This window comes from Setaria viridis, chromosome 2 (assembly GCF_005286985.2).
Source record: "Setaria viridis chromosome 2, Setaria_viridis_v4.0, whole genome shotgun sequence".
Lineage (NCBI taxonomy): Eukaryota > Viridiplantae > Streptophyta > Magnoliopsida > Poales > Poaceae > Setaria > Setaria viridis.
The window spans coordinates 41,286,392-41,300,897 of NC_048264.2; the positions used below are offsets into that span (position 1 = coordinate 41,286,392).

At 55.2% G+C, this 14,506-nt stretch overlaps 1 protein-coding gene across 3 annotated transcripts; it reads left to right on the top strand.

Moving 5' to 3' along the window:
• Positions 1 to 8,428: 8,428 nt before the first annotated feature.
• On the top strand, positions 8,429 to 12,621 carry LOC117845510 (BTB/POZ domain-containing protein At3g22104). 3 transcript variants are annotated; one of them, XM_034726568.2, is made up of 4 exons: positions 8,429 to 9,144; positions 9,693 to 10,378; positions 10,471 to 11,604; positions 11,924 to 12,621. In XM_034726568.2, the coding sequence occupies exons 3-4, from the start codon at positions 10,684 to 10,686 to the stop codon at positions 12,404 to 12,406; spliced, it is 1,404 nt and encodes a 467-aa protein (XP_034582459.1). In that variant the 5' UTR covers positions 8,429 to 9,144; positions 9,693 to 10,378; positions 10,471 to 10,683; the 3' UTR covers positions 12,407 to 12,621. The 3 variants fall into 3 exon arrangements, with proteins under 3 accessions (XP_034582459.1, XP_034582457.1, XP_034582458.1); XM_034726566.2 differs by lacking the exon at positions 9,693 to 10,378 and having other exon boundaries at positions 8,430 to 9,144; XM_034726567.2 differs by lacking the exon at positions 8,429 to 9,144 and having other exon boundaries at positions 9,151 to 10,378.
• Positions 12,622 to 14,506: the final 1,885 nt, after the last annotated feature.

The window sequence follows — 14,506 nt, forward strand, 5'->3', positions numbered from 1 at the left end:
AGTAGCGCACAACCAGCACCTGGAGATTAGCGGCCACAACCTGCAGCTTGCTAAAGGATTGGATACCATGCGGAGCACCATGGCCAGGGGGAATACCTGTGCCTCCCATCGCTCACCTTGCTAAGGCGCAGCAGGCAGGGGCAGCATGATGACAGGAATTCACCGAGCGAGACGCCACCGCCACCCTGTAGGCGCGCCCTCGAGAGGTTCAGCTCAACTAAGCTGCCGAACGCCACCGTCTCGCAGGGTTCGTCGGGGAGCACAAGATCGGCGTTTTCGTACATGCTGCTGAGTGTCAGGCTTATTGACTTGGCTCTCAGGCGGCGGGGGAGAGTCAGCCGGTCCATGGGACCCGGCGCCGTCACCGAGACGGAGATCGATCCGATGGCACGCTCCATGGCATCGCGGAGCCACGCGGCGGTGCCGGGGCTGAGGTTGGACTCGCAGCCGATCGCCACGTTGAGCGCGGGGATGTCGGGCGCGCCGTACCGCGCGAGCACCGCGCGGGCGAAGGCGAGGAACCGGCCCTGGTGCCGCTCGTCGGAGAGGTTGAGGGCGGGGGCGTGGGCCCAGTCGCCCCGCCACAGCCTGGAGAGAACGGACGAGCGCACGGCGTCCTCGGCGGGCAGGAAGGAGAGGATGTGGTCGATTATTCCTTCGGGGAGGGCGCTGAACCGGCCGCCGCCGCCGCCGCCAACGGCATAGGAGGTCGAGGCGTGCGGCCATCGCGCGTCTCTTCTCGGTCGCTCGCACTTGTTCCGTATGGCCGCGTTGGAATTTCGTGGCGCCGGCGACGACGGTGGGCGCGCGGTGCGAGGGTTTTGGTTCGCCGGATTTGGGGACGGTTGCTGTGGTCGGTCGGGGCCTCGGGGGACGAACGGTGTAGCTGGGCTGGGCTGACACTTTTTGTGGTTAGGTAGGGGATGCTGGGCTGACCCATGACAATTCGTCGGACGATATGGGCCTGAGGCCCGACGTCAATCCCATATGTTCCATTTCGTTCGCTTGCTGCTCGCAACTGATAAGTTCGTCCGTCTTCCCCGTTGAGGTCGCCGGATAACTTCTCCATGGCTCGAACTCGGTCCCGCCGACCGGCTGCCGGTACCAATCACCCGACCACTTTGATGCGCTGGCCGGCCGGCCGGCCGGCCGGTTGCGGTTGGACATTGCCGACTTGTCGTACGCCTTCGTCATGCATGATATTCCTACCTCTCCGGCACGCTCGGTCCAGATCCAGCATGGGCGGGCCAACTCTCCACTCAGGCTCCGCTTGCTCCCACGTAGTGCAGTTACGTTACGTGAACAGTGATCGTAAAGTAAAAGGCGAGTGGCCATCTCCTGAATGGAAAGATTAGAAGAGAAAGCTTATTGGTTAACGGCGACCCACCATCCAAAGCGAAAGGGGCATCGATCACACTAATCACTTATGCGGGCCAAAAGCTTTTTTTATGTATAATTGAAGTTTGGGCCCAGAAGAAGCTGTGTTGGCGCGTTGCAGTTGCGATTGGTCAACCATAACATTCCAGAGGTAAAGCATACTAACCCATTCTCTTCTACTGCCCGGTCATACGCTTGCCCATAACACAAGCAACAACAAAGAGTATCGCGGTAACAAATCGAGGTGGCGATTCCATACCAAACCATTTGTTTACTGGGAACCATGCACAGTGCACGCCGCATGCTGCTGTGTCGTTTGACCTGACGAGCAGCCGGTACAGTACAAACAAATGCGTTTGATTCTCTTGTTCAGACGACACAGCATGGACATCCGCCACACAGAGCAGCAGGACAGTCAGCCAGCAGTAACCGCAACTGGAAGGCAAAGAATGGTTTAACCGGCAGTAAAATCCCACTGACAGCGGTTTGGGGGCGGGAATTCCGAGGCCGGCATGCATGGGCACGCACGGATGGGCGGGGCCACCATTTACGTCACCTGCAAGCTAGACCTAGGCTTGTTGTGAGAATCTCAAAGCCACTGGCAGGATTCTCCGGTGAAACAACGCCGCCGCTGCTGTCGCATGGCCCATGCTTCTTGTTTCTGCAGCTCCGGCTTCGGGACCCCAGGCAGGGGAGCAGTGTTTTGAGTTTGCTCCCTTCCCAAGCAAGCAATTTTGGTCTGTTTTTGGGTCCTTCAAAACCTGCCCCTACCCCCACTACTCCTGTGATGAGGCTCCTTGACTGATGACTAGTGGCCTTTGGACGGTAGCGTTGGCTCTGGAATCTAACCTGGAGTGGTGTCACTCACAAGTAACAGGTTTGGTTATGTGTGTAATTCATTGTTTTTTTTCTTGGTCTGTTCCATACTGCAGTTAACTTTGGCATTTCACAATGGGAAGCTTCCATGTACTCGTTGGCTCACTACTAGATTAATTAACCTGTAGTGCGATGCATGGTCAGAATATAATGGCAATGGAGATTCCAGTACGACACTGAAGTTGTGCGAGATTAGGTTAATCGCTGCGATTAGTTAACTACAGTGTATAAGATATATAACATGGCGTTTGAGTGGTGTGGTCATGTGTCCACACACACTTTGAGAACGTAACATGAGTGTGATCTAAGGAATTGAGCAATTGTATCTCTAGTGGTAGTGTCACAATAACCTCATCTATCTGGGCCAAATGAGATACTAGTATAATCCAACCCCAAGTCCCCAATTAAGAATGCTGCAGCCGCTACAACGCCATGAGCATGACGCATGCGTGAGGCTGTCGCCAACTTATTGTTATAGTTTTGAGAGACATGTGCCTTGGTCTATTTATGATGAGTGATTGACTGGATGATTTGAGGGTTTTACTGGTTGAGTCCATATGTCATATGTACTTGATTATGTTAACGGCTAACCGAAGGTGGTGTGTTGTGTTGTGCTGTAGTGTGTAATACATATCTTGTGTGTTGTGTCTCTGGGCTTGTGATGTGCAGGTGTAGGATGCGACATGGCGGTTGACGGCACGAGGTGAAGGTCAAGCGAAAAATTCATGCCGATAAACTAGGGCTGTGAAGGGTGGACACGAGTTGGCTTGGACCGAGGGACCTGAGGAGTCTGGGCGGAGTCATGGACGACCCACATGGTGCATGGGAGAGCAAGAGTACACGAACGGGATGGAGATGGCGTCGGTCGAGTCAAGTAGGATGGAGACAAGTCGAGTAGGCAGCCCGAGAGCGGGAGCGAAAGACTTGCGTTGGCCTGTAGCTAGTTAGTATCTTGATCTATTCAGTTCAGTGCAATAGCATATCGTCGGTGTGGATTTAATCTCTTTGCGGAGCTTTTCGATGTCTCTCTTTTGTGTTGCTTCCGCTGCGTTTTGAGCGTCTCTAATTGTTCCTATGATGAGCTTGTCATAAGTTGACTTGTGTCATCTTAACAATTAGAAACGGGGTGTGTTTGGGGTAGCAATTGGGATATAGACCCTGTTCTCAGAGAGAATTTTAAAGACATCCCATTCACCCCAGTCACCGTCTCGGTCCTTCGAGTTTGCGCCCGGGCCTCCACGATCGGCGAAGGTTAGTTAATCCATTTTCTTATTGGATTAGTTAATAACTAAACTGGCGGTGAGTGCAGTGCAAGTGATCATTTTTCCTCGGCAAACACAAGCTAGGTAAGCCTTGGAAATGCATGCACAGTAGCACTCCAACACGCGATGCGTTTCGTCGGCAAGACGTATCCTCATCAGATCGAAAAGGGCTTGGCGTTGTCATAATCTATTGATTCCTTGGGCACCGCAATCATAGAGTCTTGATGTGTTTTGCTTCTCCCAGCTGAGCTGAGCTGAGCCGAGGACCAGGCGAAACATCTCGGTCGCCCTTTCTTTTTCTCTCGACTCGATGATCCAGCTTTTGTTTTGGCCCGATCGATCTTCGATCCTAATAACATGTGGTCCAATAAAATCGAACAATAATCGACACCCTACCCGAGCGTCACTAGCACGACACTATTCCAGGTAGAGTTAGCTGGAGGAGCATTCAAATGGTGTAGGTATGTAGTAGATATTCTGATAGGCAGGTGACCGTACGTCCCTACACTGCGCGGGGGATACGATCATAGGAGGCCGGCCGGTCCCAAACTCCGATCGAGTCCGACTGCCGGCTCGTATTATCTAGCAGAGCTACTGCACTACTCCACGCCCGATCATCAGGCCCGATCGTAGGCAGCTAGTATAGGTAGCTCAACTACACTGGCCTACTGCATTTGTTTTGTTTCATCAGCTGATGGCAGTTGATTTGATCGCCTCCGCCCTCCGCGCTGTCCGCCGTATCGTGCACACACACGGCCATAGCGCCGCTGCCATGCCCACGTCTCTGATGGGATCGGATCATATCGGCGCTGCCTGCGTGCACGCACGGATGGTCGGATGCCACACCTCACGTGAGGGTAAGGCCATGACGACAGGCCGGCGCCGAACACTGAACGGAACAGGCCACGCGCGGCGTGCCTGGGGCCTGCGATCCCGCCTGCCGTGCCGCGAGCAATTAATGCCAGCAGCAGCAGCAGCAGCACGATCGATCAGCGATCATCGTTGGCCGGCCGGCGTCCCGTCCGTCTGGATCAGGTCAGAAGATCGAGAATGCGCGAGGAAAAATTAATAAATGCTACCACACCCTGCCTGCCAGGTGCCGAGACGAGCACAGCACAGCCGGAGCCGGAGCCGCAGCCGCAGCCGCAGGGGCACGGAACAGCCTGGTCCTGCAGCCCTGTGGTGCTGCGCTGCGTGCCGTCCACCGATCGCCAACCGCCGCCACCAAACCGGCGTTCCCGGACCACGGCCTCCTCCTCCTCCCCCATCGCCCATCAGGGACTAGCACGGAGGCCGGTTGGCGTCGCGTCGCCCGTGGTGGAGTGGAGCCGGGGGGGCCGGGTCCCTGTCCCTGATGGCTGATGCAGATTGCAGAGATGTGTGTGTGGGTACTACTGGGCTCTGGAGGAGGAGGAGAGGCCAGCGGGCAAGCAGCCTTTTTGACCATGATGATGGGTGTGCGCTTGGTGGTGACCTGTGCGGACGAACAGATAGATTGGGAGGACCAAATTAAAGCGGGTTTGTCACGGCTAGGTCGCGAGCATCTCCTCTGAAACGATCCTCCTGCCACTCGCTGCAATCCAACTTCGCTTGTTCACTCACTGGCGAAGACAGAGAAGACCAACAGTAAAAAAAAACTTGTAAACAAAACTAGATGTGGGGTTGCGCATTTATTTTTGCTTAGGAATTTTCTGGCGTGAACATCCGTCACTAGTATCACGACTTTCATTTTGGGTATTAGGACGAATGTGCAACAGAAAAAGGAAATAAAAAGTTCCGTCAGCACACACCACACAGAGAGCTACTCCTGGTTGCCTGCTGTAAGATCAACACCATCATGAAGCAATTGGGAGCGTGACTAGATCACCACAGGTGGTGGGAGGTAAACATTGTTTAGCGTTGGGTGCTGCGCACCCTTGCTCCTTAATTTAACCCTTCGTTTTACCCTTCTCAAAGAGCATCCGAAAAGCACCGAGGTAAAAAGGTTCCCCTGCCTAGATAGAAAGGGACTCGAATGCCCATGTCATTTTCTTTGGTCACTAAACCATGCGTATCAGGCCGTCGGAGCTGTCTTTGCTTTCTAAGCACTGTAACAGCTTACTGCTAACATAGAGTTAATTTACACTCTACAAGTCAACTGTTGCCCCGAGACCTTACCTGGCACTGCCATGTCATGCTATTCCTTTTTATCTTTTCCATTCTTGTGTGGATCGTGCGGCCCACGAGCGAGGTAGCCGCCGCCGCCGAGCCCACAAAACAATCAAATTCCTTTACGGCCCAGAAACAGTGAAACGGCAGCAATATCTCGTGCTGCTTGTACAGTTGTACTACGGGGTCGTCTGGCAGCGTGCTCTCACTCAGCCACGCCCATGAGCCAGGCTCTGGCCAGCCCAGCCAGGCTCACGGGATGCACAGATGATTTTTGGTAAATTTGTATATGGTGGAACGGGAGGCACTGATGATATTTGGCAAATTTGGCAAATTTGCATCTGATGGGCCGGTCTCAATTAAGATTTTGTTTATTAGAATTGGTGAGCTTACCTTGCATCATGTCTGCGGTAGATATACCGACACGACCGAGCCTCCGTCGTGCCACCCGCATCCGCTCCTCGACCCCTGCACCACGCGCGCAGCTCCCTGGGCGTGCTAGCCTCGAGCCACCACGGCGGTGGCCATGCCCTTTTCAAGCAGGAAGCGGCGCTGTGGTGGGGTGCTGCATGAGCGTCGAGAGCAGCAAACCTAGTGTGGCGTCCTACAGCTCATGTGGTTGGGCGTCGCGGCGGCGGGGACGGCATCCCGGGGAGGCGGGCGACAATAGGTGCGGTGGTGCGCCGCAAGGAGCAGCATAGTGCCAGGCTTGGACGCGGCAGAAGGCAATGCGATGGTGGCATCGTCCTCTTTGCCGGCGGTGGCTTCGTCCTCTTTGCGCATGGCCACCATTCTAAATCCCGGAATTGAAGTTGTTTCTCACCTGATTTGAGTTATAAGTCTTGAACTGAATTCCTCCCACCCAATTTGTGTTCCTCATTGCTGATTGAGGCTCCGGCTGTGCTCTGCTTGCTCTCCTTCGACCGTGGAGGGTGCACTGCCGTCCCTCGCGCCCCAGCCTCCCCATTCCCCTTCTTCCCACCGTCGTGGAGGGTGTGCCGGGGCCGCGCATCGCCACGACCTCTGTCACCCTCGGGGTCCTCACCTGCCACACGCCACCCGCCACGACCCCTGCCGGCCGTGTGCCTCCCGAATCGCCGCGCACCGCTATAGCCTCTGCAGTCCACGCTCGCAGTGGGTGTCGACGAGGAGGACGGGGCTGCAGAGGCTGCTCTCGAGAGCTGTTGGGACCGTACCAAGGCCCCCTCGAGAGCTGTTGGGGCAGTGCCGTAGCAGCCCCCGCATGCCGTCTCCTCCACGGCCGCTGCAGCCCCGCGTGCCTTCGCGGCCGCCACCGCCACCCTCGCCAACCACCTCTTCCGGGTGCCGCCGTGGCTGCCGCAAGCTCGCCCCCCACCCTGTGCTCCTCCATGGCCCCAACGCGTCTCCACGACCGCGTGCCACCGCCCCTCCGCGGCCACCGCGTGCCGTCATGGCCTCTGCCCGTTCTACGTGCGTGGCGTGAGGAAAACGAAGCGGCGGTGACGCGAACGAGCGCTTCGAGCCTGCACCGCGTGGAACGCTTGATTTTTTGCGTTCCACGCGATGCAAGCTGGGAGGGCTCTTTTACACGCAACTGGCCCGTGACCCCGTTCAGACTACCAATTATAGCTACCTGCACCATCTAGGTCTGACCAAAAATGATGCAGGCCGCTAAACACGTCCTAAGTGTGTAATGGATCCCTGAGATCATCAACCGCGGGCACCATATCTTTCTCCTACGTACGCTAGGGGCGAATCGAATCCAAAGGACTACGAACAGCGGCCACCGCGGAAATGCTCCTTGCCTCCCTGTACCATCCCGTTTCCATTCCACGGAATGCGGCGAGGAGCAGTGCAGAGCCACAGCTCACAGGTTCTGCTCCTCATCAGGGGCAAAATGGGCATTAGTTTCAGCAGGCTCAAATTTCCGTAGCGATCCCAAGGAGGCTCGCAAAAATGCATAATCAATGGTGCCTTGCAACCTTGGACAGTTAAATGATCCTTTGACAGTTCTACCAACCAAGCTCTTCAGCCTTTGCCTGAAGCAGGTAAAAATTAGCCCGGCGGGCACTGAAGACGCGCACCAACCCGCGGAGGAAGGGATAACGACGGGTAACGGTATTTTTTTTTTAAAACGAACCAGGTAGGAGAACGGTTGATTATATTAAAAAGAGGCGAGAGGCAAAATACCCATAAACGTGAAAGACAATCTCACGCTGCTTACATCATCCATACTACGGAGTACTTTGGGAGGACCATCTCGCATGTGATGTGCCGTTGCAACTATATATATTCCTAAACTAATGTGGAAGAATAGTAGTTGTGAAAAATCATAGTGTCGTGTCGTTCGAATAGGGGTTTGGGCACACATCCTTCTGTTTTGTGGAAAATTGGTTATTATAGGTGAGAAAAAGGTGCCAGATTTGGGACCAAACCATTTCGAGCTCAAAATTCCTATGCATAGCTAAAATCTGGCTTGGCACATTGAGTTTGCGAATCAAACACACCCTACACACCCTTAACGCACAAGTCCATTACATGGGATTACCATAGTACACGCCTCAAAGCCAAATGAGCGTTTGTTTTATCCATATCATTATGTGTATTAATTTTAAAAGTTTTTCCCTTGGACCAATAGGATTGGATTACTATGAAGCAAACCATCGTGTTCCATGAGAAACAAGTGAAGCTAAAATAAAAGGGGCGCATCATTCACCCCTATATAGGCAAACGGCCAAAGATAATCTCACATCGGCGAATCAGACATCTGAGTGTCACATGGAAATGACCAACTCAGATGCTGTTCGCTTGCAATCTCAGTCGACACAAAAACAATGCACCTCTGTCTCTACCTAGCTACCCCCTCTCCCCCGTCTCCTTCACCAGCAGCCAACCCACCCACGTATAGCAAATCCTTCTCTCTCCCACCATCTTTTTGCTGCCCATATCTTGGTCCAGGAAAGGACTCCCGCAGCAGCGTAGCACCCAAGTGGCCGAGCACGGAGCACTCCATATATGATAGTACGTGCAAAGGGGGAGGCAAAGAACACGAGAGGGAGGAGAGAAAAATCAGGAACCAGCCTTACATATTCCCCAAAGCTCCCCTGCAAAAGCTCCACTCGCCGCAGTCGCAGGGAACGGCAGAGGAGGGCGCCAGGCGCAGCTCAGGATCCACCAACTTCGCCTGGCCCCTCGGAGCCAGCCAAAGCCATTGACTGCTCTGAGCAGATGCGCGGCTTGGGCGTCTAGCCGTTTGGCGGCTTGGGCTTTCTGCGTGGGTGCCGCATCGTCCCGTTCCCACACCTTTGCAATCCATCCATCCATCCCCTGCTTCCATCCCCATCATCGCAGCCTTTTTTATCCCTCCATCGCCGCCATGTTGCTTTAAAGCTCAAAGCTCGTGGGATTGGGGACGAACCCGTCTTTTGCCGGAAAGATGAGCCGTGTCGTCCTTCTTGAGGTGGATGTGAACGGCGAGGAGCTCTTCGTTGTTGACAAGGTACTGCCCCTTTCCTCTACTCCGTCTTCTCGCTTGCTTCCTCTCCTCCATGGATCAAGGTCTCTTCTTGCTCTGCTCTGCTTTGCTGTAGACTGTAGTGAGTGTTCCTCCATAGACGTCGGTGATGAATGGTGATGTCGAAGTTTTTGTTGTTGTATTCTTTCCTAGATTGGCAGCTTGCTGTCTACAGCGAAGTGTGCTACACACTGTTGTGTAGCCGCTTGTTTCTAGCGGGCACCCAGTTCTTGGGGATGAGCGAAGCTTGCCGCATCCTGCTGGAAAGAATCGAGCCTGTTTTCGGTTCTACCTCTTGGAGTTTCCTCTGTCTGAAAATAGCTCCAGCAGATAGTCCGCGGATTTTTGGCGCCACCTCGCCATCCTCTTCCCCAATTCGGTCTCTTCCATCCTCTTTCCTTCCAAGGCCCCCGCAGTGTTTTCCCCTTGATTTGTACCCCGCCGCAGGTTTTCGGGCCGTATGCCGACGTGAACCATCCAGGTGGTTCCATTCCCTGTCTTCGACTGATAGTTCCTGATCCTTTCCCCTGCAGAGGTTGATTCACCTGCCTCACGGCCTGAAAATCCTTGGCTTGTCTGTCGCTTCGTCGCTTCTTCCTGCAGTAATTTTGCTGCCGAGCTCTAGCCTGTCTTCCGTGGATGTAGTAGATGGCTTGTTTGCCACACGACAATGGAGTCGCCTTGATTCCACTCATTATCCTCACCTGCAGCTCTGCTCCCACATCATTTCTGTCCATGTATCACTCGGATTAATCCTGCACTTTTGCCCCCTCTGTGCGGTCTGAAATTTTACTGTCGGTTGTTACTGGTTCAGAGGAGCCGAGCACGTCGCAACGCTTCCATTTAAGCGCAGTTCCAGAGTGCTCAACTGCAGAGCACAGTGACGCTGTGTTCGTTTCCCCATCACCATCATCAATGAGCTCTCCCCATGCCTGGTCCTTGCCCCCTCTTATTAATGGCGTAACTGTACCGAGCATATCCCGCACCTGCTAATGTGCTTCGTCGTCCTCCCGCCTCATTCCTCCACTGCTCGCGTTAATGGCGTAACAGCTACAGCTCATCTTCTTCGCCCTTTTTCTATGCGAGGTTTAATGCCCGTTTGGTGGCGACTGCTAGCTTCTTCCCCCCTTTGAAAAAGCTTTTATACATTCTTCTCCGCAAAGAGAAAGACCTGGTCTTCCTTTCCGCCTGGCGTCGGTGTTAATTTGGATTCTTGCAAGTGGGTGGAGCCTCGCATTCTTGAGGATGTGCGATTCTTTAATGTGCTGACGTTTCTCGTTCTGAATTGCTGTTTGCGTTTATAAATTGCAGGACATTCTTGCGCGGTTCTGTGGTAGGATCAGGAGGTTGGTGGTCGCCGGCGCAGCGTCCGCGAGGCGGCCTCCGAGGGTAGTGCTGCACGGCTTCCCCGGCGGCGCCGAGGCGTTCGAGCTCGTCGCGAGGTTCTGTTACGCCGACGGCGGCGGCGGAGTGGTGACCGCGGCCAACGCTTGTGTGCTCCGCTGCGCGGCGGAGTTCTTGGATATGGCGGCGGACGGGCCCGACGCCGCGTCCACGGCCGCACCGAGCCTGATGAGGATGACGGAGAAGGCGCTCGAGGAGATGCCGCACTGGCCGTGGCACGCCGTCGTGGACACCGTGAAGCAGTGCCAGCGGCTGCTCCCGCTCGCCGACACCACCGGCGCGTTCGACGCGGCCGTGAACGCGCTGGTGTCCCACATGGCAGTGCCCCCGCCGGCCGGGGACGCCACGCCGACGACCTCCTCGCCGGAGAGCTCGGCGTTCCGGTTCTCGTGCGACACGAAGAGCAGCAGCCTCAGCCTCCGGGGTTCCTGCATCAGCCGCACCTGGTGGTTCGAGGACCTCGTGCCGCTCCGCCCCGGCACGGTGGAGCGCGTCGCCGCGGCGCTCGTGGCCAGGGGCACTGGCCACGGCGTCGTCGCCCGCTTCCTCTTCTACTACCTCAAGTGCCGCATCGCCGGCGCGAGCGCGGAGGACAAGAGGGCGATGCTGGAGGCGTCGGTCGCCGTCATGTCCGGACTCGACCGGAGCGCCGTCTCCTGCAAGGGCCTCTTCGGCATCCTCAGGATCGCCGCGCCGCTGAAGCTGACCGACGCGTGCCAGGAGCGGCTCGTCGCCATGATCGGCCGCAAGCTCGACCACGCGACGCTAGACAACCTCCTCGTCCCGGCGCCGGCCGGGACGGGCAGCCTGTACGACGTCAGCCTGGTGCTGAGGTTCTTGGAAGCCTTCCTCCGCGGCGACGCCCGCGACGAGCCGGCGAGGCTGAAGAAGTTGGGCAGGCTCGTCGACCTCTACCTGGCCGAGGTCGCCCCGGACCCGTCCCTGCGCCCGGCCAAGTTCCTCGAGCTCGTCACGGCGCTGCCGGCTCCGGCGAGGGACTGCCACGACGCGCTGTATCGCGCCATCGACGTTTATTTCCAGGTACATACTACTACTAGTGGAGTAGATTCCCTTCCGACAACGTCCTAATTTGGACAGCATTTCGCATCACTGCGCATTAACTTTCTTCTAGAGAACAATTACTTCGCATTAATTGCTAGCGTGTCAGTACCCCCTCTGAAGTCCTTTGGAGTATGCAATTCAGGCCTCAAACTTCTGAATGTTCCCTGAATTGTCTGATTGGTCAGGAAAAAGAAAAACTTGACCTGTTAGTAGTTGGATGTTATTATGTTACTCTGTTCGCCAATCGACTTGTTAATTCGGAGCTCAATTAAATGCTGATCGCTGTTGATGGTGGCAGGTTCACGCTCGCCTGACGGACGAGGAGAAGATGAAGATCTGCAGGGGGCTGAGCTACGAGAAGCTGTCACCGGAGTGCTGCAAGCACCTGGCCCGGAACGGCGGGTTCCCGACGAGGGCGGCGGTGCAGGCGCTGGCGTCACAGCACACGGTGCTCAAGAGCCTCGTCCTCCGCGACCCGGCCCAGCTGAAGCCGGTGTCGCCGTCCCCTCCCCCGTCCACGGGAAAGCGCCGCGAGACATGCTGCCACGACGACGACGTCGGCAGCGGTGGTGGCGAGAACGACGGGCAGGTGATCCTGTACGCGGGGCGGATGGACCTGACGCTGGAGAACCAGAACCTGCGGTCGCTCCTGGACGGGATGCACTGGCGGGTGATGGAGCTGGAGAAGGTGTGCAGCCGGATGAAGACGCAGATGATCAAGATGAAGGCCAGGAGGGGCGGCGGCCGCACCGCCAGGTCGCTCCCCAGGATGTGTTCTTGATCCACCCCACTCTGCTGCCATCCGTGGTTATCATAACCTCACTGTGCCATAGCGATGTACATAGTGCTAGAATTGATCAAATGCAGGTCTTAGCAGATCTGCATGCTGTATTTCTTCTTTTTTGGCTTCATTTTTGCCAAGTTTCCTCTGTGCATGTATGATGTGGTATCAGTTCGTGGTGATTGGAAAGGAGAGCCAGTTTGAGTGGTCCTAAAGTAGCGAATCTTATCTGAAAATATATGTGACATGCCTGAAGAATCTGTAGCTTGTGTGTATAGGATAATTGCTTCAACTTTGCTTCAGAAACAGATAATATAATAATTTACCAAGCATAGATAAGTACATTGTCTGCTGATTATGCAGTGCTCTATGACCTTGTGCTGCATGATTCTCTCACTTTCTTTAGGCCAGTCTCATGTCGAAGACTAGGAAGGATGAAAAGGATTTAAAAAGGGTTATGAGCTGCACGTCCTCGCTAATCTACTGGTTAACCCCACAGGCTTGCAGTGTTAAGGGCACGATAAAGGCAGGCAAGGAACATGACATCATGGCAGGTAAGGTCTCAGGGGAACAGTTGACTTGTAGACTCTAAATTAACCCCCCAAACCTGATAATTACACTGTTACAGTGCTTAGAAAGCAAAGGACAGCTCTAACAGCCTGATGTGCATGGCTTAGTGGCCAAAGAAAGATCATGGGCATTCGAGTCCCTTTCTAGGCAGGGGAACTTTTTGGATGCTCTTCGAGAGGGTAAAACAAGGGTTAAAAGGAGGAGTGTGCAGTGTCCAACCTTAAACAAATATTACTTCCCACGTGGTGATCTGGTGGCACTTCCAATTGCTTCGTGAGTTCATGATGCGATGATGGTGCTGATCTTACCACAGGCAAGTCCACCTTTGTTAGATTCCAAGCAGAGTCTTGTTCTTTGGGTGGGTGTCTGACAGAACTTTTTATTTCCTTTTTGTTAGTATCCAGTAGTATAAGAACTAGAGCCATTATGCTAGTGAGCTTGGTTTTAAGCCCAGGACGCGTGATTAGTGCCCCCAGAAGTAACCCAGATGGCCCTATGCCAAACATGTGGAGAGGGAAGGTGTTCCAAGAACTTTGGCCTGAGCAATTCAAGGTGACTTGTGTTTAACTTCAGAGTACATCCAGCTCTTGCTGAAACTTTTCTGGATATTCGAAACAGGTCGTAAACCTGGATTGGAATGGGAGACACATGGAGAGAAAAACTGTTTATTTACATACTGGTGATATTTTTACTGAGAAGAAAAAAAGAAATACTAGTCCTACTGGTGACACACAGAGTGTTGGATAAGCAGTGTGTCAGGAGGCAGATCAGCAGGCAGCAGCAGAGATGCTCGTCACCTAGCCAGGACAAACAACTCCCTTTTCCTCCTGCAATCAACCTTACGCAGGCCATCAAGCACACACACTCATGGTCAAAAAGGCTGCTGGTCTCGTGTCCGTCCACAAGCTGAGAGCATCGACGAACCCTCACCCTTTTCCGCGGCCACAGGCCAGAGGCCACGCACCCACGCCAGCGCCAGAGCACAGCAGGCGGCACCGGCGGCCGGGGACCGTGCCGGCCGACGCAACGGGCAACGGCCTCTCCGTGCACCGCATGCGGCGGAACACGGCGGCGGCCCAGCGACGAATATATTCGCTCTGTTCTCCGTTAAGGCGTCGCGAACTCGCGATGGGTGGCACGCGCCCGGCCGGGTTGGACGCGAAACCTGAATGGCGAAGCCCATAACTGATAACTCCATGCCATTAGGCTCTGGCTCTCCCACCCCTGCTGCTCTGCCCGGCGGCCGTTCCAGCTCCGCAGCTCGCCAGCGGCGCCGTCAGGCGAGCATTTATTAGTTGCTCGTCGACGGCACATTCTTCTGGCCTGGCCTCACCTGTCGTCGGCGTGGGCGGGGCTGCTCGATCGGTGGGTCATCCTGATCCGGACGGACGGGACCGGGCAGGCCGGCTGATCGATCGGGCAGTGACAGTGAGCTAGTAGAAGCATTAATTGCTCGCAGTCTCGCAGCGCGGCCGGCCGGTTCGCCCATCTCCTCACGTGCACGCGCAGGCAGCGGCGACATGATCCGAC